A 27,039-nucleotide genomic window follows, 5' to 3' on the forward strand; every position below is an offset into this window, starting at 1 on the left:
TCAAAATGATAGCCTCCTCAAATAACCAATTAACATTTTAATTTACTTTCCTGGTAACCAGAACACAACTAAAATGTCAGCTACCACCTCTCTAATACATGCTAACAAACTGTGTCTCAATGCTTACCCACTACCTGTATCATATCATGCTGATGGAACCCACAACTCATGTAGGAACAGAATAAGAAAAGCTTGACTCTTAACTAAGCTGATTTTTTCCCCCTGGTTTTCCGGTTATCAGATTCGCTAAAATAAGGATAAAAAAAGCAAAAAGGTGGCTATACAAAATGTAAAAAAAACACATTATTGGGATGTGTACCTGGCAGGTAGTGGCATGAAAAAACAAAATGTTGCTGTATTCATAATGGAGACAAGCTTCCAGGTCATGTTCCTGATCTGTGGTTCTGCATAGGCGTGCACAGACTATTGTATTAGGGTGTACGTACGTGTACACACACACACACACACACACACATATATATATATATATATATATGATACCTATATACATACACAGACCTAGGCCATCTCAGATTCTCATCTCTTCAATCGTCCCTTACCTCTGATAGCATGGGTGCAGTAATGAAGGGAGCCTGGCAGGTGGTCATGTGACCACCCACATGGCTTCCTGATTGGATGGGAAGCCTGGAAATTTGCAGATTCCCAGGCAATGAGGACTGCGGCTGTTAGGTGAGGAATGTAAGTGGCAAGTGCTGCTGCGCTCTGTATCACTGAACCGGTCAGAGAGATCTCTCCACCGGCTCAGTGACTAAAAAGACGGCCCCCACTGCTGCAGTTTCAGTGTTGTGCTCTGGGTGATTAGGGTGTGCCCAGGCACACGCAGCACACCCTGTGAACACGCTTATGTGTTTCTGTAAGCTTCATCCACATAATCACGATAGGTAACTGAAGTATAGTTCAATTTATCAGTACCAATGTTAAAAATATAACAAATACTTAATAAGATCAAAGAGAGCTGATGATCAAAGCAACTAAAGTGATGATTTCCTCCGAATCCTGCTGACTAAATTTGAGCTGTATGTGGCTGTTCCAGCACCGCCCAGCTCGACAAAGTTTGATTATTCAATCAACTTATGTCCAAAGAGCAGGGTGGGAAATTGTTGGCCAAACAATGACTGCAACCAATCAACTGCAGTCACTCTTTAGGTATTATGACAGTGGAGGGCACCAGCTGTCATAATACAATAACCCAGAAGGGGAGATTTGTCAATCCGTGTTTTATTGTGGCTAGAGAAATCTGTTAGATTTCTTTCATTCATCCTGCAGGCTAAAAAAATAAATACATTTAGAAGTGTATGGCCAGATTAAGTGAAGTTAAGGTGTTTGCAGACATAAGAAGATCACTGTCAGTTATGGTTGAATCATATACCACTCAGACCTGGGCTTCATCTACAGATACTCCATGGCCAACTGTTCTCTGGGAAAGAATCAATTAGATATATTTGGATGATCACTACTGTTTTTCTCTAAAATAAGCCGATATCACAGGCATCTGGCAGTTTGTTTCTTGCTGCAGCAATCTGAGTGTATGTTTATGACGAGGTGTCTTGTAATAAAAAAAAAATATGTGTGTTCTTATTCAACATGCATGTCTGACCCTCCGATGTCTGTGAGTAACCCTAGTCCTATTATGTGTACCAGATTCCAGCATATACAGCGACATTTGTACTTTTGCTTGCTTGTTCTCTGGATCACTTTGATCATACCTTCACATGTATTTTGTTTTTCAAGCAGCGCCAAAGCTTGCTAAAAGCAGCTGACGTTTGTCAAAAATGAATTTAAAGCTGCAGGCAACACCGTTAGGATTTGTATTCAACAACATGGACCAGGGCTGAAAGTGCTGGTTACAATAAAGCTGCTCAAACCTCACAAATGCTTTGTGAAGAGTCCCACTTTAAGCATTGCCTAAGGGTTTTGTGCTTTACACTAGTAGACACTGATCTGTTTTACTTTAGCGCAACAGAGCAGGAGACATCCTGTAAAATGTAAGTGTTTGAGCTAGTACCAGAACTTCTATTACCTCCTCCTAGATAGTTTTATATAAATAATTTAATACACCCTGTACATATGTATCTTTTTAAATGTTGAATATTACTATATTAACCCAATAAGTGTGGCTGTGTGATAGCACCAGTTCTATGCTGTTCTTATCACACTCCAGTTTCTTAATCAGAAAAGTGTCTAAACAGCTTTGTGAATCTGACTTTTAGGTTCAAATAGAACTTACAGTATGTGAATTTGGTTTGTGTAATGCAAGGCACAAGAAAACAAATCTTGAGTGATAGTGAATTAGGTGCACAGATAACATTTGCTGAAAATAACTTCAGATTTCCGATTTCCCATAAATAGTGTTTATTTAATTATGCTGTGCTAATTAGACAGCAGAACCTTTGATCTAGCGGTAAGCAATGGGACATGGCTTCATAATACAGTAACTGACCAGTGTTTTTCTCTCAGCCATGCAGAAATTGAGATCTTAAGTCAGCAAATTAAGCTGTGAACATTTGAGGAAAAACAGCCACACTGACCCATGCTGGACTTAACCTTGTATTTCCTACAAACACATCATAGTTACAGTTTAACTTATGCATCCAGTGAACCTCCAAAAGAAATACCCAGTGTAAGCAGGAATTGCAAACGTTCCCATGTTTATCAAAAATTCTGCAAACATCTATGGGAAATTTTAGGTGAGAGAATGCTTTACAAAGTACAAAAGTCACAATGAGGAGAATGAGGAGTGTTTTGTTTTTTTCTTGCATATGAACTAAGAATGCTCCAACAACCGGTACAGCTTGACTTTCATTATATATTATTCTATAATTGTACATATAAATACCTGTAATAAATGAATAAATACATCTCTCTCTGGTAATGTTTATATTGTATAAAATGAAATGATAAACACAGTATTACTACAAATCCCATAATGCCTCTGTTTCTGTCATGCCTGTGGCTGTCAGAAACTTGCAATGCCTCATTGGACTTGTAGTTCCACAACAGCTGGCATACCAAGGTTTCCTACCACTGTTCTATATCAAGGGAAATCTTGGAGCCAAGGGCATTAAATGTCTGTTCTTTGTTCAGATTTTTAATGTATTTTTTCTTCTCAACAACAATGCTCTGCTTAGCTCATATGGACTTATATATGCATGTATGGGCACCTCATCAGCAATTATACGTGCAGATTATATAATTAACAGTTGATGAAGGTAACCCAAACCTTTCAATTTCTTTTGAATATAATTTAGACCGTAACCAATTACGGTTCACTGGTCACATAATGCTAAAAGTATATCCAAAGCCATTATCTTTTTTTTGGATCGAGTAGGGGATTTCACTTTTTTTGCCATGTGTGTCTCAATAGGAAGATTTCCTTTTATGCGCTGTTCTGTAGACCCAACAGAAAGTGAGAGAATCGCTTTCCAATGTGAGGGAACAAGTAACAAGTGTCCTTACAAAACTTCCACTCTGTTCCTGTTCTGGTGGCAACTTAAAATCTTGGATTTAGCATCACATTCATTCCACGTGACATTGGTGATCAGGACAATTAAAAGAGATGTTCAATAGTTATACTTTTTTTTTTACTGGTATTTATATAGTGCAATTTATTCAGTGCTTTACATGTGCACATTCACATTAGTCCCTACCCTCAAAGAGCTAACAATCTAAGGTCCCTATCTCACATGCATACATACAGGGTCAATGTAGACAAGAGCCAATTAACCTTCCAGCATGTCTTTGGAGTGTGTCAGGAAACCAGACTACCCAGAGGAAACCCTTGAAAGCACAGGGAGAACATGCAAACAACTTGCAGATCCTGACTTGAAACTTCTGTTCTGACCAGGATTTGAACCGGGAACCCCCAGTGCAGTGCCACTGTATTTTAATATTTGTTGCATTTTTCATTCTATTATTGTTTCAGCTCTACTTTCACTTTAAAAATGTAAGGAAAAAATAGGTTAGGAATATGATTTGCTGGCAGTGACAACATCTTTAGTTTTCACTGATCCAATTTTCATCCCTATGTGTCACTACAATAATTTATGGATCATTCGAAGGAGGATCTAAAAAAAGAAAAATGTACTTTCTACATACAGCATGCAAATAGTGCTTACTATTTTTAACAAAGAAGGCATTGGGAGAAGCAGAGAGCAGAGATTGCAGTTTCAGATTTTAGCTCCAGGAAATTAGATAACAGGCATGCATTGCTCAGAAAAACAACAACAGGAAATTATGGTCTAATTCTGACATTTAAGAACAACCTTCACACTAAAATAAAGTCACACAGAGTTAAAAGCACTTCCTGTGAGATCTGATTGTAGTAGGAGTACATGCCAATTGTATCTCTCTATCTACACCTGTATACTGTTTATATATACATATATAATGTATATGTATATTAAGGAAGATAGAAAAAAAACATTTCTGTAAAGTTTATTTTGCTCAGCTGAGTCAGCAGAGCTTTTAGACAGTTTTTGTGGACAGTTCCATTTCTGGTGACTGGCAATTAATGTACTTTTATTTCACATTGGCGCTGAGTACAGATACAAAAGCACAAATCTTTTCCATATTTATCTCTTGTCAGTCACATTCAAGTAAAGACTTTCAGATTAACAAGCACATTCTTTGAAGATTTCTCTGCTGCCCGGTCTATTCATTCATATGTGTTGAACTGAACGTTGTGAGTACCATCTTGTGGCTTTTGAAGGAATTACACATTGCAGAAACTACGAACTGGAGAAAACATACTCTAATTCAGTGATGGCGAACCTTTTTGAGCCTGAGTGCCCAAACTGGATCACTAAACCAACTTCTGTATCTCAAAGTGCCAACCCTGCAATTAGACCGGAATACTGACTATTTCTTTTAGAAAAACACTTCAAACAACTGTCTGACCTGTTTTAAAAAACATTTCATACGACTGTCTGAGGGAGGGTTAAGCGGCTCAGAGGTCGTCTATAAGGGCTCTTAGGTGGGCTCTGCGGGCTCTCATGTGGTCTGTCTGGGCGGCTCTCAGGTAAGCTCTAAGGGCTCTGAGGTGGCTTGTATGGGTTCTCAGGGGGGCTATAAGGGCTCTCAGATGAGCTCTGTGGGCTCTGAGGTGGTCTGTATGGGCTCCCAGGAGGCCTGTATGGGCTTGCAGGGGGGCTGTGCGGCTCCCAATTGGTCTATAAGGAGTCTCAGGGGGCGTGTGGCTCTCAGGTCTATAAGGGCTCTTAGGTGGGCTCTGCGGGCACTCAGGTGGTCTGTATTGGCTCTCAGTGGGGTTGTGCGTCTCTCAGGTGGTCTATAAGGGCTCTCAGGTGGCCTGTATGGGTTCTCAAGTGAGCTCTGTGGGCTCTGAGGTGGTCTGTATGGGCTCTCAGGGGGGTTGTGCAGCTCTGAGGTGGTTTATGATGGCTCTTAGGCATGTTCTGCACGCTCCCAGGTGGTCTGTGCGGCTCTCAGGTGCTCTATACAGGTTCTTAGGGGGGCTGTGCGGCTCTCAAGTGGTCTATAAGGGCTCTCACTGCTGGCTAGGGCCCTGAGAGGCCCCAGCGAGTGGCCGTCTAATGTGCCTGATTAGAGGGCCGTCACTGCCTGATTAGAGGGCCGTCACTGACTGATTGTGCCTCTCCAATTTACAGTAACAAATTTGAACGGTATGGCACTAGTGCGGGTGCGCCAGCCAGAATCCTCGTCAGCCAGAATTCTCTTGTTGCCCAGTTACTGTCAGTGCGCCTGCATGGCTTCTCACTTCACTTCCCGTCAGTGCGTCTGCCCGGCATCTTACAGTGGTATCAAGCTCTCCAAATATACTTACTACATCTGCATGTCCATCCATTCAACAGAACACTAGACCTGGGCTCGCATGCAAGCAGAGACGGCCCCGTTTGCCCGCTCTAGCACGGATGCCATAGGTTCGCCACCACTGCTCTAATTCATAAACTGGATGTCATGTGTATAAACATAAAAAGCACAGCAAAAAATACATTGCAATGACATGTCTACATATTACAATTAATTACACAGGAAAAACATTAAAAAAAATGAAATCCAAACAGCCTGTTTCACAATAGCAAAATAAACCATTCAATCTGTTAGGTATCAATAGACATAATGGGACACCTGTTGTCACCATGACTCCTCTCTGTATACATACTTTATTATCTCAGAACACCTAAACTAAAAGCAAATACCGGTAATATTTCACATGAATTTCTCAACACACTAGATGAGGGGCTAGATGTCTGGCCAAACTCTACTCCAACACTAAATATAAAATGTGGATCGTTTAAAGAGGAACTCCAGCAAAATGTGCAGCTGAAATATATAAATATGAATTGTCTCTTCTGTTAAAATATCTGTAAATCTGTTCAGCCAGATTCACATACTTCTGCTTCACTTCATAGCCAAGGAGGGTAATACAATCATTTACTCTTGTAGCTCTTCAGCTACCTGTGACACCTACCTGCATCCAGCCTGCTCACTGGACTATATAAGCATCGCCATATTGAATATCCCCCCCTCCCCCCCCCCTGCTTATCTACTACAAGCTGCCTAAACATTCCCCTTGACTTCCTAAAATCATTTTAGGTTTAGAATATTCTGCAATCCAATTGAGCTTACTGGCTCTCCAATTTTTAAGTTGGCCACACTACAGTCAAATTTATTTGAAATGATGTACATACAGTAGTTACATAGTTAGTCAGGTTGAAAAAAGACACAAGTCCATCAAGTTTAACCTATAGAGATAAGAGGGGAAAAATGTAGTATGAGGGCCTTCTTCAATTACTAGGCATTGAATGAATTGTTAACTAGCTCTACAGATTAAGTGAGATTTCTGCTCCAAATCTCAAAAATGATTATGGGGAGGCAACCTCTGTGTCAGGCTGAACATTTTGCAATATGAATTCAGCTATGGCCCTGTTCATCTTGGGGACACTCACATTGGTTTAATAGCTAAAGATTTACAGATAGTCTAATAACTGTTGCAGAGCCATCACCACCAAGTAATCAAGACAGCTTTAATGCAGAGCTCTAGCCAGAAACAAAAACAATATAAAATTAATAGTTTGTACAAAATAAAACTTGCTTTTGCTGATAATGTTAACCTTCGATAGAGATTTCCCCCTCAGTACTTTTTTCTGCCCCTAAATGTACTCAGTTTATTAGCTAGCATCATTCAACCCACTTCACAGGTGGTCCTGCCCCAGCCTGTGATAGGACAGTGAAAGGTGAAGCATATTTTAAATCCTATCAGCATGCTTCATGTCATTACATGAACTAATTGGCTCTTTGTGCTGCTTTTTTCTCTCCAGCCCTGCAGTACAGGAACTGCAAGATAATGATACCAGGTCACATTCAGGTACGTACACTGCTTGTATCTAAAATAATATGTTTCATGATGTATTAATGTTTAATTTGTGTCTTTTATATCTGTCTAGAGTATTTATTTAAATATACAGTGTGTCTTGAGTTTATCTGTGATTTGGTTTAAATTGCTGCAGAAGGTCTAAGTAAATAAAGACATAGGGAAGAGAACACCTTATCTTGAGAGAGGTGTCAAGCAGAATAGGGCTCATACTGTGGCAGGGTGAAGTAAGCATTCCAGTAAGCAATTTCAGAGGTGCAGGTCACTTAAACCCCACCAACACTGACAATCAATGTCACTGATTATCTGGTTCCATGAAGCACCTTCAAATAATTTTGTGTATTCCTCTGATTAGAATATTCTTCTCTTTGCCAGCAGTTAAAATGCGCAAATTATTATTCTGCTATGCAATAGAGCGCAGATAGAAGGGTGGTGCATTCAATTTTCAGTATTGAATAGATAGATGAATGGAATTATTCCTTAAAGTGTATGTAAAGGCAAAACTTTTTTTGTGTTGGACAAAGTGGATAAAGGTTACATCCTCTGCTTAATATTTATTGCTGCCTGTGTCCCTGAAGAGGAAATTTGCCCCTCTATTTGTAATGGTGACCACTGTAAGGCAGAAAGCAAGAGGAAATCCAGAATTTTACAGTTGGCAAAAGAGGTCAGGGGGAATCTTCCAATGGGGACAAATGTTCTGGTCTAAGATGGAAATTCCTCTAACTTTTGGGAGTTTTTCACTCACTTTCTGTTGTATCTCCAGGCAGTTGAAAAAAATGTAGCCATTTAACCCTTCAATACTCCATCCAAAGCTATTGTAAAGAAAATGAAATGTGTCACTAAATGTTGCTGTTAACCTGGTTAAAAGAAGAAACATAACATGTACTCCTAAGTATAGGGGAGCATGCAACTCACTCTTTGACAGAACAGTTCGGCTTGGCTATTAGGTGCTCAAGCATCCACATCCAGGGCTGTCGTGTGGGGGTGGGGAGATTTGGAAGTCTCCTGCCTCTTGTAACCTACAACGGGTTGCTTTCACAGGAGAAAAAACCTGTGAGTGAACTAAGGGAAGGTAAATATTAGCAGAAGAGGGGGTTGCATTAAAGTGCACCTAATGCCTAGCCCTGAATGGGTGTAGCAGAGGCGTATTTGTAATACTGTCAAAGAAAGCCTTAAGCCCCCTTGACAAATATGCATTACAGACCATGGGTCAAACCATTAGGTATGTTGTATGTTCCCTGGATCAGTTATAAATAAAACCCCAAAGATGCCTTTTATTGTCCTCAGCGGGAAACACATTTGGGCATTTAAAAAGAATGAGGAGTTATGTTTAATGACTCCCATGCAGTGAAAATTACTGTTATTCGATTTGTGAACAGGCCTTTAGTATTATTCTGCAAATGCTTATTTATTAAATACATTTTCCAGACAGGAAAGAATTATACACAAACCACAGATAATGCTTCATCTACATGTTATAGTAAAATCCATTCAGTAAACAAATTTTGGTTGCAAGCAGAATAATGTTTAAACAGCAATGATGAACTAAAAGAGCATGGTTTCTCTGTAGGGTACTTATTGGATTGACCTTCTTTTCCAGCAGGGAGAATGTTATACATACTTAATTGCACAAGTTCAATAAATAAACTTACGAACTTCAGAGGTAAAGCACAGCATTGGTCCACTGTGCACCATGTACAATGCATACTATATTAGAGAACATTAATTCGGTGTATTGGTAATTTCTCCACAGGGTCAAATACAATATTATCTGTATTTACTGTATAAAGTGTCAACACAGTAGACAGTGCTATACAGGAAGACAAGAACAAGCCTGAGAGATCCTTGAAAAGAAAAAAAAAAAACAGAAAATCAGAGCAATTGTAGCGTGTGTCCAAAGTAATATACCAGATGCCATGTTTAATTTTATTTATTATGGAAAAAAGTAACATCGTCTCAAAATCACCCTTACACACCCAGGAAGGAATACTCACTCATCCAAGATACCTCCCAGTTGCAAGAATCCACCCTGGGTAAACTCTGATGTTGGAGCTTGTGTGGGTGTTTTAAGTTGCTGCCCGTGCCTCACAACTGGCAGCTCAGGCCCAAGCACTGTCACATTGGGTAGGTCACATGCTTCTCCATACTCAGAAGACCTGTTCTGTTACAAAGAGTTCTGATGGAACAGAGAGGTGGGAAAGGACTGCAGATGGGCGAGTATAACTTGTTAGGAGGATGGACAATCGTGAGAAAATGTCACTTTGCCCTGAAGTGTTGATCAGGGGTATGCAATCAATTTTTAAAGGTTTTAAGCCACTGTTTAAAAAATAAAATAAAATGTAAACTAGCAAAAATGTGCCCATTCCAGAACAGGCAAGGAAAAAAGTGAGTAGTGAGAATGGGCGGGGGGACATGCAGGTGCAATGTGGAGAGTGGGGGCAGTATGTGCAGGTGAGGGTGAGAGGTGCACCTGCAGGCAAGGTGGTCTGTTCAGCTACACTCCCAAATGTATCTCACATGATTGTTTATATCACACAGACAGTGAGATTGATGCACAATTGCACCAAGTCATTAAACTGCATGGGGTTTGTAAGTTCTTCCTGCCAGTTAAGCTGGCCACACACAGTAAGACTTTTCTCCTTCAGCCCCCCGGGCTGAACGAGAAAAATTATTATATTTCCCCATTCCATGATAAAAAGGGATCCTCCCTGTCGGCCATTGTAGTCTGACAGCTTGCTCCCATAGCTGATTGACTGCAGTCACTGTTTGGCTGACAAATTTTTCCACCCGGCTCCATGGACAAAAATCAGTTTGGAAATTGATATCTGCCAAGCCTGGGGATGCTGGCAGGGTCACCCACAGATCAAATTGTGGCTAATTTGGCATGCAGCTTAACCGTGAGAGGGGCCTTAGAGTGGAACATCGTTCTATGCGCCAGCAGCTTTGCAATGAAAACTACCAGTAGCGAGCTACCAGTGCTAAAAACTATTGCATCAATATAATGTTGTATGGTCGGTCAGTGCTATTTAAATGTGACAAATTCATGAATTCTTATCAAGGGGCAATCACGTAAAAGTTAAACATTTCCTACCATCCATCATTTTTTTCTTACTATCTATTTTCTCTTTTCCTTGGTAAATTATATGAAACAATATGGAATGACATGCTGGATGTGTTCATCTGGTTGGTTGCCAGTTTAAGAGCTGTCTTTGGAAGGCAGGAAGAAAGCGTGCTGTACGCCACACACACATATAAATAGAACATGATTCCTCGGCTGATTCTCAAAGACATAGGATTCCATTTGTTTAGTAAATATTCTCGTGGGATGTTAGCTTGTTTTTCCCTTCTTTCCTGTTAAGTGCAATTGTTTATCTGATGCCTTCAATTAAAACCGTGATTAAGAGTTAAAAGAGGCTCTGGGTTATGTGTTCCAAATAACATCATTAGCTTTGATTTTACTAAAACAATCAAGACAAATGGTCAACGCTTAAAGGTCCAGTGCTGATTTATAAGCTGGTAACTATTCAATAATATGAATAGCATTATATGGTAAATTACAAAGCATTTGAGATCTAAAGGAGTTCTCCTCTTTAAAGGCAACTTGTAATGAGAGAGTTATAGAAATTGCCATTGCTGACCATCTTCTGAAAACTAACTGCCTATCTGTCTCTGGCTTCCATACTTTGTGGCACTAACCTGGAATAAACACACAGCAACTAAAGTTTTACATCAGGACTCCTGATCTATATACTTGTGGCAGGCCATTGACTGAGAGAGTACTTTAGAAAGTAGTTCAGCATGACAGCCTGGCAACAAGCATTCTTTTAAAAGGTGAAGTTAGTATAAGCAGCTTCCATATTTCACCAGTACAGGTTTTCAGTATCAAAAAAGTTCATCTTTATTGGAGATGTCTAGATATCACATCATGGATAGGGCCCTACCTCCAAGGAGTTGTGTGTTCACCCATGGTAGGGTTTAACAATTTCACATGGGCATTTGCTAACTTTCATGTCCAGGAGATTATTTATTTAAGAGAGAACGGCCGTCAAGGCAAATCAATCTCTCCAGTGCTACAATGGTGCATACAAACATTCAAAACAACACATGTATCACCTATGTTTGTGTTGGCCAAATCAGCTAAAGATTTGGCTGCCACTGATGAGGAAGAGTGGTATGGGCAGCCTAACAATTTCTTCTTGGAGTAAATATAACCACTCTGTTATAACTGTGTTGGGTTAAGTAAAACAAAATTAATACATTTAAATAAAGCACGGTGTGAATTCTGTTTCAGCATAGAAGAGGCTGCAAAAGGTGTGCCTGCTTTCTTGCTAAGCATCAAGAACTTCTAAAAGTTAATTGTGGTACGACACAACTTGAAAATGCCAGAGAACCACTAAGTTAAAGTATTCAATCATGTATAGCAAAAACAACACTTCTGTTAACTGGAGTCTAAATTATCACAGGGAGTTACAATCTCTGTGATGTTTTTATTGTTTGTGCGCCTTGTTGGGGAAGAAAGGGTGTCACTGGGACATGAAGAGAGAAGAAATGTTCAAGGGAAAAAAAAAAAAAAAACTATCCCCCCACTTCATATGCCAGATGGCAGTGATTTTTCTGCTGCTATGCCCCTGCTTAAAATATTTCCCCTCACTTCCTGCCAATTCCATCACTGTGAAAAGAAGTGACTTGAAATTCCAAGGGCCGCAGAAATAAAAGAAAATATGAGATACTTACACATTCCCACCAATCTATCTAAACAACAACAAAAAGGTTTACCTTTAAAGCATTACACTGGCTGAGCTAAAAAAATAATAACCCCCTTTTCCAGCAGATGAGGAATAAAGTGCACATTTTTCTAGGGTATGAGATAACAAAGAGTATTTCATACATTAATTCATATTCCCTTAGCTCCCTGCCATTTCCATTTGTGGTACCTGTTCTCCCAAAGCCACGTTTCTTGCCAGTTTCTGATTGGTCTTGTCTCTGTCCGCCTCACTGACATCATGACTTACATGGCCGAACCAGCATCCTCCTCTGGTCCTGCATTATGACATAGAAGTGCCAGCCAACACTTCAGTGCTGGAGAGGAAGACCAGACCACCCGCTGCCACAGGACTGCAGTTTAAGGTAAGTAAAACTGTCTGATCTTTTCCCCTAAATGAGCAATATAGTCTAGTGGGGAACACATTAGTTTTTGGTTTTTTTTTCACCACTGCCTGGAGTTCTGCTTTACTTAAAAAAAGTAGAAAAGCCTTCATGCTTTCTTAAGTGACCACAAACTCTTTGTGAAAGTATGTAACTTTTTGCATGGTACATCTTTTTGTCATTTGTGGCTACTGTTGTTTGCAAATTTTTATTTCATTTATGTTTTTTTTTTAACATCCAGGTATTTGAAATTATTTAACTTATAACTGATGTACTTGCTCATTCATTTTACAGCAAATACCTGTATAAACCAATATCAAGCAATCAGAAAACACATTATATCAATGAGACTAGACCTGAAATCTGGTAACTGTTGTCACTACAATTTGCATTGTTATTAAATCCCTGATCATTCTGTTCAAGTATTGAACATGTTTTGCCATCACACCACATTATCAGCTTTCAATAAAACCATGGCACCAAAAATGCTTTTTTTCCCCAATGAAAAACAAATGACAGAAACAGCTTAAAAGGTTTTGTGGTGGTAACACTACTTGAATTCAGATAAAAACTTCACATTCTTTGTATACTCATGAAGAAGCACATAGTAGAGAAAAGCTGACATCTATTGGTAGACATTATTACAGCACATGTGTTTGCAACCAAATATTACTTTTAAAGTATAACTTGATATAAATGGTACTTGTCCCAGCAGCCTCCAAAAAGCCAATATGTAGTGTTACTGAAAAGCAGTCCTCTTTTCAGCTATCCTGCCTGCAGCTTCCTGGCTCTGGGTGCACCCTACTGGACTCTGAAGACTCTGCTCTTGGGAGATGCATTGTTCATTCAGGTCAAAGCAGAGCAGATCTCCCATTTCTAAATAGCACCTTCTACCAATGGCTAGGAGACACTGTTTACAGCAAAGATGCAAACTCATGGTCAAGCCATGCTGCTGGAAAGAGGATTAATCTTCAGAAAAAGAATATTGATTTGGCTACAGATTTTGCACATAACTGGGTATTCAATGTGATTTATTATAACTTGCAATGCCAAGTGCCATGTTTTAACATGTGATGCGATAAGGCAGACTATTCAAATGGGTTGACAACACACAGGTGCTGACCAAAACAATTACATACAGCACGTTTTATCACAAAGTGCATCGCAAGTCACAGTAGTGCATTGTCTTGTGTTGTAGTGCACTCCAGTGCATGTATGTCAAAGCTGTGTTGCCTTAATGCTTTGGGATGTAATTCAAAATGAACAGCACCGCAAAATGTGAATGCATACAACATATGTTAATGCACTCAATCACAAAGGTGTGCTTCAGCCCTTACTCAGCTAAGTAAACAGCCCCAAGTTCCCGCTCCTTAGTAAATCAGTCCCAATATTTCCGGAAGTCCATCCCACAGGCCTTTGGAGTAAAAAGGCTTCATATACAGCAGTTTACTAGCTGGATAAAAAGTTGTGCTTCTGTCGAGTATGTCTAGGACTACTCAAATGTTACAATGTAACATAAGCTTAAAGGGACACTAAACTCAGGAGTTAAAGTGACATTAAAGTCAAACTTTTTTTGCCCCTTCCCAATCCTGCTGTAGGAACTTGCTTTAAATGTTGCCTCTTGATTCGATCATCTTCTTCTTTACGGTCCTTTTCAGCTGTCCCTCCAGCACAGGTGCGGAGGGACAACGAAAATTGAACGAGGGTGTGATGTCAGGACAAAAAAAAGTTGTACAATGGTTGTAAGGTGTATAGCCACCTTTAGGCCATGTATACATGCAGGCCCGGATTTCCCACAAGGCCACCGAGGCCCGGACGTATACATGGCCTTCAGCTAAGAGCAGTGTGCACAGCAAGATTCTACAAAGCATTTGCAAAGCTTTCAGCAAGCTATGATCAGATTTTTTGAAACCTTTTATGGCCCCCTTAAGCTCCAGTATTGGGATAGCAGACACAGATTCTAAAAGGTATTGCTGTCTGTCACGTTAAACAATTGCTAGCAGGCTTCAGAAGACTTTAGCGCTACTTGTTGAAAGCCCGCTAGAAGCTTTTTTAATGTGAGAGTCAGCACTCCTATTAGGAGCTAGGTTTAATATCCCCATCATGGCACTAAAGTTTACTTTAAAGGCTTCAACAGCTGCTAGAAGCTTTCTACAAGATTTACAAATAATTTAAAGCTTGCTGTACATATTGCTCTTTTTCATACTGGCGCTCAAATCTACAAGGCTTTAGTGTGTTTTTTAGCCCAAAAGGTTGATACACTTCCAGGAAATCCATTATGAGTGAAAGGGGAAAATATAGAATAAGCTGTTTCATTTCAGACTGTTTCTCTCTAATTCAACGTCTGTACAGAGAGAGGGCAAGAGGGGTGATTAGTCACTGCCTGGATTATTCAGTCATGTGTGTAATTTCAGTTTACGCTACCAAGCTTTGTAAACTGGCTTTTTCAGCAAAGCAGTCAAGAGTGGTCTGGTAAATTATTTGAAATGCAGCTTAGAACTTAATTTGCTGGCTGGAAATTGTAAACATAAAATATACACATGCAATGCCTCATCCACCTGACTAAAACAATGATTTTATTGTTAGTTTTTACTAATGAACATAGTTAATGGAAAAGATATATACTAAAACACTATGCAATCACTTTGAAATCAATGTTTCAAATACAAAATTGTTAACTTTATAAATGTTCATTTTACAAATTTAGCGTGCTTACTTGTGACAAAAAACTTCTTTGTGAATGTGCAGCTGTCAAAAGCAGCAATCTTTTCTTGTAGAACTACCACCAGTACCCTGTAAGTAAAAAAAAATGCAGGTGTTATAACCAAAGTTTACTCCCCATATGTATATAATCATTCTGCATCTTCACAAAAGAAACAAAACAGGTCTACATATTGATAGCATTCAAGTACATAACCCTAGTGGTTACTATAGCAACATACCATATTCTACTACAAACAAACTGAATTGTACTAATTCTGTACAGCAGAACAGGGTATTTAAAGTAGGCATGACATACTCAGATTAAACAGTGGGACGAATTGAGGGTACTAAATCTTCAAGGGGACTTCATTATGTCTACTGTAGGCTGAAGCATGTCTAAGGAGGGCCATAAGCATTTCCTGAAGTATTTAGCTTCAAAATTATGTAAGGAAGTGTAACATATCAACTGGAGGACAGCTGAAGGTGCATTGTTTGTAGTTGTGAGCGAACGAGGTCCAGGGGGGGCAGGTTTTCTTCCTTTGTAGTAACAGGGTCAAAGGAGTAAAGTACTGAATGTGGTGCTAGACATGGCATGTTAGGTGGGGGAGATATCTGGATAGTGGGGATCTCATCATGGATTGCACAAATATTGTTTTTGAAATGACTGGCGATCTCTTGGGCAGTGAATGAGCTGGTGGGTAGAGGCAGTAAGGGAAGAAGTAGAGAGTTAAAGGTAGAAAAGAGTTGATGTGGGCTGGATGAGGTAATGCTAATGAAAGTGATAAAATAGGTCTGTTTGGCAGCACGGAGCCAGGAAAGGTATTTTTGGAGGACAGATTTACACAAGGTGAAGTCTTGCAGTAATTTAGATTAATGTCACAGTCACTTAAGAAGAGAACGACTATGGCTTTTGAACTTTCTGGTTTTGTTTGTTTGCCAAAATTATAGTGGTTGGCGCATAATTCTGTGTGTGGTGAGGGGGCTAAGTGGGTCCAGGGAGGTTGAGCTGTTGTAGACACAATAAGGGCAGGGTAGAACAGAGGTGAGATTTGGAGATTTATTTATAAAGGTAGAATTTCAACTAATCAGCTCATTTAAAACAGTTTAAACATAATTATTACAGTGCTAGAGGATTCAAATTTGACAGCTTTTTCCTGACCCCCCAACAAACATTGATTTCATTATTACTGTGTGAACATATGTAATACAAATCATATTGCCTCCACCTGCTAGGTCTGCTATTTCAATAACTGCCAAATGAGTACCACATTGTGACCACAACATAGGATTCTTTCTTTCTTTATATGTCAAAATAGTGTAGACCTTCTAATACAGGCCTATTACAGAAAGAAGTGCAAAGAGCTATTGTGTTCATTCGCCCAAAGTAACAAATCAGATTTCACTCTGCAACAGTTCTGAACAATTAAAATTTATGAGAGCAACAAGACCAAAGGAGACTATTCAGTAAGTTCTTATTTGAATTTGGAATTTATGGATGTTATCAGCAATTACCTCTGCTGCAAAGCCCAGATCTCAGCTTGTCACAGCACTGAAGTCAATGACACCGCAGCCATGCCCCCCGCCAGAAGTGCAATTGCTGGCACTGGAGCGCAGGCACATTAGTGCCTGCATTCTGGTCCAGTGCGTTCTGCGAAAATACTGCAAGCACTATTTTTGCTATCAGCAATGTTATCAGCAATTACCTCTGCTGCAAAGCTCAGATCTCAGCTTGTCACAGCCAAGATGGGGTGAGAAAAAGGTCCTTACTGGAGTTCAGATATGGTAATCAATATTGACTTTTTCAAATTAACTTTGAAAAGTGATCAGATTTAGGGCCGGTTCACACCACAAATTCCGCGTTCCAGTGCCAGCCAGCTCTCTGCGTTCAGGGGCAGGAGGGGGCATGGCGGTGCACTGAAGTCAATGACACCGCAGCCATGCCCCCCGCCAGCAGTGCAATTGCTGGCACTGGAGCGCAGGCACATTAGTGCCTGCATTCTGGTCCAGTGCGTTCTGCGAAAATACTGCAAGCACTATTTTTGCAGAACGCACTGCTTTCCTGGTGCGGGCGATCGCACTGGGGGTGGAGGGGCGTGGCTGTGGTGCCATTAACTTCAATGCACCGCCACGCCCCCTCTCACCCCTGAACGCAGAGAGCTGGCCGGCTTGCGTTCTGGAGGCCGAACACACTGGAACACAGAGTTTGTGATGTGAATTGGCCCTAAAAGATCTACTATATTTATATCCAGTTAAAGTGGAACCATGGGCAAAATAAAATACATATATGGTGCAGTCTGCCAAAAGTAACACAGCAGGTTTTGTTTTCCATAGTTTTATTACTTGTTGATCCTATCAGTAGATTCATTTTTCTCCTACCTGTAACAGGCACAAGCTGTGCAGCAAAACTTGCAGTTACAGGAAGTCCCAATCCCAGCTGCTAAATGGTCACAGCAGCTGTCAATCAACCAGCAGGAAGAATGAGTGAAAGCACATCTGCTTAAAATTCACAAAGAAGGGTGACCACATTTATACATTATTATGAGCTGCTGGTCACCCCAATAAAGAAGTCTTCGGAAACAGCAGAAACTGGCAGAATCAACAGGTATTTATTAAACCTTTATTCACATCAAGATTTTTTTTTTAAAACCTTGCGCACGTACATTTATAAGGCAAAAAGGGAGCTACTTACACAACTTTCTTATTTGTGTTTAAGTACATTTTAAGTAGGCCCCATACTAGTTAGTTGTTGGTAACTCTAAAGAAGCTTGTACAATAAGTTTGTAACATCAGCGGCCCGGTATAGTTTGGATCTAGAACACAAATGTTTGATTCAGATATTATAACTGAAAAACTTTGTTGGTGCATGTTGTTAAGTATGAGACACCATGCCTGTTCATCCATGTGGGTCTGATGAAGTCTGAGCAAGTGTATTATACCTTGAACATTTTCATCTGCCATTTAGGATGAATAATTGTTAAGGAAGAGGCATCATTTTCAAAGTGATTTATGGTTATGTATTTTCACATTAGGTGTTCTTACATTTTGTGTAAGGTTTACATTTCCTGTTTTGTACAACGGAACAGTTTGGCAGTTATCACATTTACAAATTTAGATCTTGGATGCTCGCTCAATATAGGAGAAAAATGCTGTCCTCATGGTTTTATTATTCTCCTGGGGAAAATTGATCAAGTTCAGTTAATGTGACTGTTCCGGTAGTAACTCCCATGATATGGAGCTTGATGAATCAACCCCTCTGTCTCCATTTCCTTTGTCATTTCCTACTTGCTGCAAAGTCATAATGTTAATACAGCTCTAGGTAATAATGGAAAATGTGACCCGTCGCTTGTACTCCAACAGAACAGCAATCGCCATATCTTACTTGTCATAATGCAGAAAAATACTTTGTAAGTTTAAGTAATTAGTGTATAAGATGTGCACCACTATACTTCCATCTTCATACCTATACTGCAGGAGATAAAACTTTGTATAGATAGCAACAAATGGGTTTAGAACAATGTTAAATAAAGTGGACCAAAAAGTGTTAAATGAAATGCAACTCTAAAGATGGCTAATGAAGTTAGAGACTTTACTTCAATTCTTGATTTGCCACTGATATATTACTGTAAATGCTGGCATTTCATTACCAAGGTCTGCATGGTTCTTACTTTTAACAACTGCTCAAAATAAAAAAAAAGATTTAAATACAAAAGCTTGAAGAGATGTTTGTATTCTGCAGCAGGTTTCCCAACTGCAAAATTGATTGTGGAGTCAAATCTAGTGAACTGAAGGCAGAGATCACAAGCACCAAAATACATTTTTTTATTTCTTTAGAGTACTTCCCATATAACCTAGTAGTAACATATTTTACATGAGGCCCGTAATCATAGTAGCAGATGCCACGTAGCCTAATCTATATTTGCTATACCATATCCCCAAGAAAAGTATTATTTTAGAGCTGCCTTCATTTAAAAAAAAATTATAATGTTTACAGCCAAACTCCCAATGGTTAACCTGATTCCAAAAAAATCCAACTAATTCTTTGCATTAAGACCAGGGAAATCACAGACACCTTGTTTATGGCTCAACTAACATTAACTAAATCCAAAAACTTAAATATAATATGACAAGAATACGGATTGTCCATGGCAATCATCCAGAACCCAGATGTCATTTTGTAAAGCATATTAGAAAATGAAAACAAACATTTGTATGAATACTATAGGCACATCCCACCTTTACTTTATTTATAAAGAAGGCCCTTGCTAGTTCCTTTCAGATCTCATTCTGTTTTATATGTAATTAAATCATTTGCATATTAAAGTGACACTAAACTCAGGAGTTATATAATCTCTGAATTGGTGCTGACACTGTCCTTACTTTTGGAGGGTGACTGCTTTTGTTCCCCATGGTCCCTGTGTGTGTTGTAAACTAGCCACCGCTCCAAGCTCGCTCCTGTGATGGACTACAATCTCAATACAAATGAGTAAACTTAATGTGAGATTGTAGTCCATCACAGGAGCGAGCGTGAAGCTGGACTTTAAAAAACACATAGGGACCATGAGGAACAAAAGTAGCAACCCTCCAGAAGGAAGGACAGTGTCCGCACCAATTGATATATTTGAAGATTATTTTTCTATGAGGTAGTAGTAATTAATATGTCACAGTCATAGCAAAACATTGTGCAAAAAAGAATGACCTGAATGTAATGCACGTTTCGGGAGTCACAAAAACTGTGCAAGGCTTTCAGGACTTGGGCACAAGCATTTTTAAAGGGACTATACTGCCAGAAAAGTGTTGCTTTTACTGAATTGCCCTATGTCTCTGCAATAAATGCACATGTACAACTAAATGTAAAAAGTGAGCATGCCTTGGTGCTAGCATTAGGTCATCCCGGGCTGGCCAATCATGATGCCTGAAGATGCTGAAACTGGAAGACCAGGCGACAATGTCATCACAGGTAAGGGAGCACGCAGGCGTCACATGGCTGCAGCAGAGGCAAGTACTGATGACTTTAGTTACACTTTCATTTTGAATTGAAGGGAAATAAAAGTGAAATGGACTGATCTGCTAATTTTTGCGAGAGGATTACTTATTACTTAGCAACATGGTGAATTTCTAAAGTGCAGCCACAGAGCCCCAATATTTATTTTAATATTCTACACTTTGTGCACTGTTGCCACTTCCATTCGTCCAGCAAAGAAAAATTGCAACTTTTTATAAATAGGGAATTTGGAACCAAGAATTTGCTGAATTAAACTTGTCAGAAAAAGGAAATGTGAGGGCTGCCACTGAGAACCTCCATTGGAAACACCGTGTCTGGCAGTTAAGCTAACCCATCAGCTTTTTTTTTACTTTGAGTCACTGAAAGTCAAGTATGAAATTAGTATGAAAATCACAAGAGTCAGAGAAAGTCGGCAATCTTTGTCTGCATATTTTTTTTTACTGTCACTGAATCATTGCATTGAATAAAAAGGATCAGCTTGACAGCTGGGTAACTGACTTGTTTAGAAAGGTCAGTAATGCCAGTCTCCATTGCTGATGCAAAATTGTAAAAGTGACACCAATGATTTAAAACCAACTCACTAATAGTTCATTAGTTTCCCCTATGGCAGGGATGTTTCTAGGTTCTTAAAGGACCCAAGACACCAGTAGGTCCTTACACTAAACTGATTGTGCAGCTTGTAGCACATAAGAGTAAATGTGGTTAAGTCTTTTTCTTGTCCCTCACAGCATTTCTTCTCTCTCTCTTTTGCTTTGCTTTTGTGCTTACCTTGTGTGTTCCCAGCACAGAACAGTGTAGCCAGCTGGTGTTACGGAGAGATTTTAAAGGGTGGTTATTGATTGCCATTGTCTGCGTTTGCAGCTGCTTTAAATGTATCATCATTGCCTAAATAATCAGACTGTGTGAAGCTCAGCAAAGGCTGATGCCTGTCTAGAAGACCATTCTCTGTGTGAGGGCATCAATTTAGCTCTGGGTGAGAAGGTTTAGCACTAGGCACTTTAAATTAAAGGACAATATTAATAGCAGTGACAATCAGGATACCTGCACTAGATTTAAGTATATATTTTTGAACAAACCACTACAATAATGCACACCAGTCAAACAAGGGTATTAAAATGTAATGTTTATTATTAGGCAGAAATGCTGACAAATGAAAGTAGACACTTTTGGCTTAACTGCATTAGCTGAGCCGCGTTGAAATACACATATACAGACTATATCTAGCTTTGCATACACTTACTTTGAATCTTTGAGATTTTGTTTAGATAAAAACAGAAAACTCCACATAAAAGACAATATGGAGTTTCTCTGCCCACTTTGCTCTCATTACCAAAATTTCATGCTCTTGAGTTACATGTTTACAGTACTTTACAAACAGACTTTGGAAATATGACACAAATGAGAAAACATATTTTCTCTTGTTGACCAATATGTTAGAAAATCAAAGTCATATTTCTGCTTGACAAACAGCAGAAATAAAACAAGAAATCATACCAAAGCAAATAAACATCTTAATGCAATTTCATTTTTGGAAAACTTTGTCAATATGACAGTCTTAGTCAACTGATAATAACTTGATATCAGTATTTATACAATACTTTACAAAGAACAGATCAACCAAAAACTGACATAGAAGAAAAAATATGGATGACTACCGTTTTGGGGTACAGCTGTCATTTCTCAGATGATACATTTGAACCACTGAGAACAAAAAGTACTCGAAAAAATAAAAGCAAATGTTACCAGTTTAGCTGAAGGAACCCTGTACTTATATGGAGGCCACTACAAGTTCTATGTAAGTAACACAAGTGGATTAGTGGTTAGCACTTCTACCTTGCAGCATTGGGGGTCCAGAGTTCAAATGCCATTCCGAACGCTCTCTGCATGGAGTTTAAATTTTCTCCCTGTGCTTGTGTTGGATTTCTCTGGGTACTCTAGTTTCCTCCCACACACCAAAGACATGCTTTAATGGCTCCTGTCTAAATCAGTTCTGCATATATGATAAGGACAGTAGATTGTAAGCTCCTTAAGGGCAGGGACTGATGTAAATGTACAATATGTAAAGCAGTGTGAAAACTGTCAGCGCTATATACATAGCTTTAAAAATAAATAAATACATTCTCACGGTACAGCTTTCCTGTATAGCTGAGCTATAATACAACACAAAAGTTAGATTTATGATAGCCAGTTTTAGATAAGTATTTAATACCTGTGAATTCCAAGGCAATGTATTTAAAGACCAGCATTGAGAATGTGCCATAAAGGAAGCTGAAGGAGGGACCTTGGAAGACTGACTGACTAAATATATTTTAATGCTTTCCAGTAAAATATAGGGACCATACCGATGACAAACAGGAGGTAGGAGAAGGAGGTGAAGGACAAATTAGGGAGTTATAATAAGCTATGTGGCTATGACAGAGAAACAGTATGACTGCAGATGAGACTGCATTCTTTAGGGCATGCTGTTACAATATCACAAGAAATTCCCTTTAGTATTGTTTTTTTTCTATTCCAACTTCAACTTGAAACGCTTCAATGGTTTGGCATGTTTGGTGTGTCACGGTTGCGGCTTTACACAAGGCTGGGCATTTTTGAAGGGGCAAACTAAGTCCAAGGTGGAATAAAAGTGGCAACCACTTCAATTAATTCATTACTAGCTTTTTAAAGTAAGGTGCACATGGACCAGGCAATTCACAGAACAATACAATACGAACATGTTCCCAGCACAAACTGTTTGTATTGCATTGTGCTATGAAATGCCATATGCACCTTACTTTTAAAAGAGGGAAACTTTGCCTTGTACAGAGTCACTGGTCTTGTATCCAACCCCTCCTGTAGTTTTATGTAGGCAGTCTGTAGTAGGTGGGCCTGCAGGGTCCCTCCCACAGCTCTGCTCTCTGCACAGCCTATGTGATGGTGCCACTGCTACTTTTACAAAGAAATATCTGCGTTTGCAAAGGCATGTGGTGCACACAATTTGGATTTATATTCTTTGTGACCATTGTACATGAATGTTTTGAGCCAGGAACTCAACGGTAAGGAACATTGAGCTACTTCCAGGAAAACCTTCCCTCAATTAATTAACTGCATTATGTGTCCAACATGGGAGCTACACTATATTGTCAAAAGGATTGGGACGCCTGCGTTTACATGCACAAAAACGTTAATGGTATCCCGGTCTTAGTCTGTAGGGTTCAATATTGAGTTGGCCCACCCTTTGCAGCAACAACAGTTTCAACTCTTTTGGGAAGGCTGTGCACAATTTTTAGGAGTGTGTCTATGGGAATATTTGACCATTCTTCCAGAAGCGCATTTGTGAGGTCAGGTACTGATGTTGGACGAGAAGGCCGAGCTCACAGTCTCCGCTCTAATTCATGCCAAAGGTGTTCTATTGGGTTGAGGTAATTACTCTGTGTAGACTAGTCAAGTTCCTCCACCCCAAACTTTCTCATCCATGTCTTTATGGACCTTGCTTTGTGCACTGGTGCGCAGTCATGTTGGAACAGGAAGGGGCCATTCCCAAAATGTTCCCACAATGGTGGGAGCATGAAATTGTCCAAAATGTCTAGGTATGCTGAGTTCCCTTCACTGCAACTACGGGCCAAGCCCAACCCCTGAAAAACAACCCCACACCATAATCCCCCCTCCACCAAACTTTACACTTGGCACAATGCAGTCAGGCAAGTACCGTTCTCCTGGCAACCGCCAAACCCAGACACGTCCATCAGATTTCCAGAGAGGCGTGATTCATCACTCCAGAGAACACGTCTCCACTTCTCTAGAGTCCAGTGGTGGCGTGCTTTACACCACTGCATCCGACGCTTTGCATTGCTCTTGGTGATGTAACGCTTGGATGCAGCTGCTCAGTAATGAAAACCCATTCCATGAAGCTCTCTACGCACACTGCTGTTGTGCCAATCTGAAGGCCACACAAAGTTTGGAGGTCTGTAGCTATTGACTCTGCAGACAGTTGGCGACTTCTGTGCACTGTGCCCTTCAGCATGCGCTGACCCCGCTCTGTCATTTTACGTGGCCTACCACTTTGTGGCTGAGTTGCTGTTTATTCCCAGTTGCTTCCACTTTGTTACAATACCACTAACAGGTGACCGTGGAATATTTAGCAGCAAGGAAATTTCACGGAACACCTAAATCCAATGATTTGGAGGGGTGTCCCAATACTTTTGGCAATATAGTCTATGAATGAGGAACCACACTTCACAAACGGGTCTTGACAAGGCAGTGTGGCTTCCATGTGATGATTTTTTTTTTTTGCTGACTAGTTGATGTGTGCTGGGCAATTTTTGCATTGTTGAATCCAAGTATTATCTTGGCAGCACAGGATAGATTAAGGTAGTTATAATAAACAAAGGTTCAGAGGTCAAAGTGTGGAGACCCATATTGCACAGATCTTTCCAACATGTGAGAAGCTCCCTGGAATGTCGCTTCAGCAGATTAAATAGAACTCAGATCAAGGTAAACTAAGTGGACTTTCTGAATTTATTACAGCTATGATGTTTGCTAAGTAAGTACCATTGGAAGTTCATTGATTTGTTTTTCTTGTTGCCTGGGATTGCTCTTTAAAGCACAATATTAAAAAATAATAGGAGTATGAAAGTGTATTGTTATGTGGTTAATGAACAAGGCTGAAAACAGGCCCAGGTTACAAAAACAATTTCCATTTGTGAGGCTATGTTGTGATTTTATGCAATTAATCTCACGAGTTTAATCACCCAAATAAAAAGAAAAAAAAATTGCATGCTGTACTCTGTATTTATAATGAGCATTTCCTGCATAGAACTGCAGAAGATTAATCGCCTACATCCATTAAAGTGTGTGTGCGAAATTAATTGCCCGAGGCTTATATGAGGAGATTACATTGCTGTATTGGATGATGGAAGGACATCATTCCACTAAACAGTGATTAAAATTCTATTGTGTAGCATAGCTCAGTGGCTTAGGGCTTATGGCTTGTGGAACACAGGATTGTTAACACGATTTGTAAGGCTAATATAGTGACAGTGAGAATTTTTTTTTGTAAAAGACATGCGATGACCCATTTGTCACTAGAAGCCACAAATCTGCCTCCTAGCTAGAACTTTACATAAGGTAAACTCTTCTACAATGTAATTGCTTACTACAAGAGATCATATGTGGACCCAAACTATTTTAAAATACACAGGAATGTTGAAAATACACCTAGATGCTCAGGTATGACAGTCTAAACAAGTCCCAAATCCTGTTTGGGTCCATTCACACTAGATGCTGCGCTAATTGCACAGGGTCTGGTGTGCGGTGCCCCAGCACATTGCCGAAGTGCTGATCCCCGCGCATCGCACTGTGTACTTTTTTTTTTTTAGAACTTGATTGAAATGCCACCAGTGACATTGAATTCATGGGCACAGTGGGGTGTGAGGAGGTTGTATCGCATCCTGCTGCCAGCACACCACTGCGCTCCTACCGCAATGCAGTGGCATAAATGCACAACATCGGACTAGCCTACATGAGAGTGGCAACTCTGCCCTAAATTCAGCAGCAGTGCAGCATTATTGCCAACCCTTTAACAGCAAGCTGCATTAGTTGGACTTCACTGGCAGGATCAACAGGTATTTGTGGGACTTTGCAAGGGAACTAACATAAAACTGCAAGTACAGATGCACTTATAATTAAGTGCTGAGGCCCATATTTTTATTTAATGAGAGATGATAGTTCTTCAATCAGTTTTGCATTACATTTTTTTACCTCCTACACTGGAGAAGATAAGGAACAATTCACTAATTTCACAAAGTAATACATTTTCACTAAATTGGGAAATCTCCAAATCAATATTACAGTTAAACAGCAAATTAAATAGGGTGCTGCCATGCTGAACAATCCTGAAGTATCCAGACATAGGATAGTGTTGATAGGTTTGGATCTGTGTGGCTGGGAGGTAGGGCTCCACAAAAGTGTTGGAGATTTAATATGTAATTAAAGCAAAAACTTTTAAAACTGTCATTGTAACTGAAAGTGGGTAAACCCACAATTCCAAATTGTCTTCAAAACAGAAAGAGAGAGAAATCTTCCCATGGGGACACTTCTTTCACTGACGACTATCTAAGAGGGAATTTAAGTCACTTTGCAAAGATCTCCTCTTAGGTTGTGCCTGCAGGACAGAAAGCAAAGGGAGATATCCGTAATAGGACAAAGATGACAAAATAAACCAAACTGGGGTTTTAACCCTTCCTGATGCCATCCAAAACTAAAAAAATAGTCTTGTACTTTAAATACAAAAGTGGTAAAATTGCTATTGTTCTGCTGCTACCTACTCTGCATTGATTGCATGTTTTGCATCATCTTGCTTTAACAGATATTGCTTCAAGCTTGTTATATGCAGTGTTAATTTTGACTGCAAATTTCATTTTAGTCTTAGTTTTAGTCTTTTGACTCAAATGCCATTTTAGTTTTAGTCGTATTTTAGTCATCTGAATAGTTTTAGTTGACTAAAATCTAATGGGTTTATTTAACGTGTAATGCATTATTTAAAAAACATTTTCTAGAGTTTCCAAAGTTATTCTATATTCCTGGAGTAAACCTCTATTAACCTGTTATTACTTGTGATATTAAGGTATGAACATGTTCTACAGACACAGATTTATGCTTGCACAGCACAGAGACAGCCATTTCCATGAGGATATGAGTGTGCTGTGCTTACCTTTGCATGAATTTTGGGATGAGTAATCTGCAAATGTCGCTTCAAGTTTGTCGTGTTTTTACCAGCAATTGTCGCTCCACATGGTTTACAAAGGGTCTGGTTCTCATTAGCATAAAATATAAA

General features: G+C 39.6%; 1 protein-coding gene across 1 annotated transcript in view; it reads right to left on the reverse strand.

Annotated features, from left to right (window-relative positions):
- LOC108796970 (breast carcinoma-amplified sequence 3-like) overlaps positions 1-27,039 on the reverse strand; it is a gene marked incomplete at its 3' end in the record, with an annotated part of 206,142 nt that overhangs the window by 60,397 nt on the left and 118,706 nt on the right. The window contains exon 9 of the mRNA XM_018568540.1: positions 15,237-15,313. Coding sequence (XP_018424042.1) covers positions 15,237-15,313 — 77 coding nt within the window. The remainder of the gene's footprint in view (positions 1-15,236; positions 15,314-27,039) is intronic.

Source organism: Nanorana parkeri, unplaced genomic scaffold (assembly GCF_000935625.1).
Source record: "Nanorana parkeri isolate BGI_ZX_2015 unplaced genomic scaffold, ASM93562v1 scaffold1204, whole genome shotgun sequence".
Classification (NCBI taxonomy): domain Eukaryota; kingdom Metazoa; phylum Chordata; class Amphibia; order Anura; family Dicroglossidae; genus Nanorana; species Nanorana parkeri.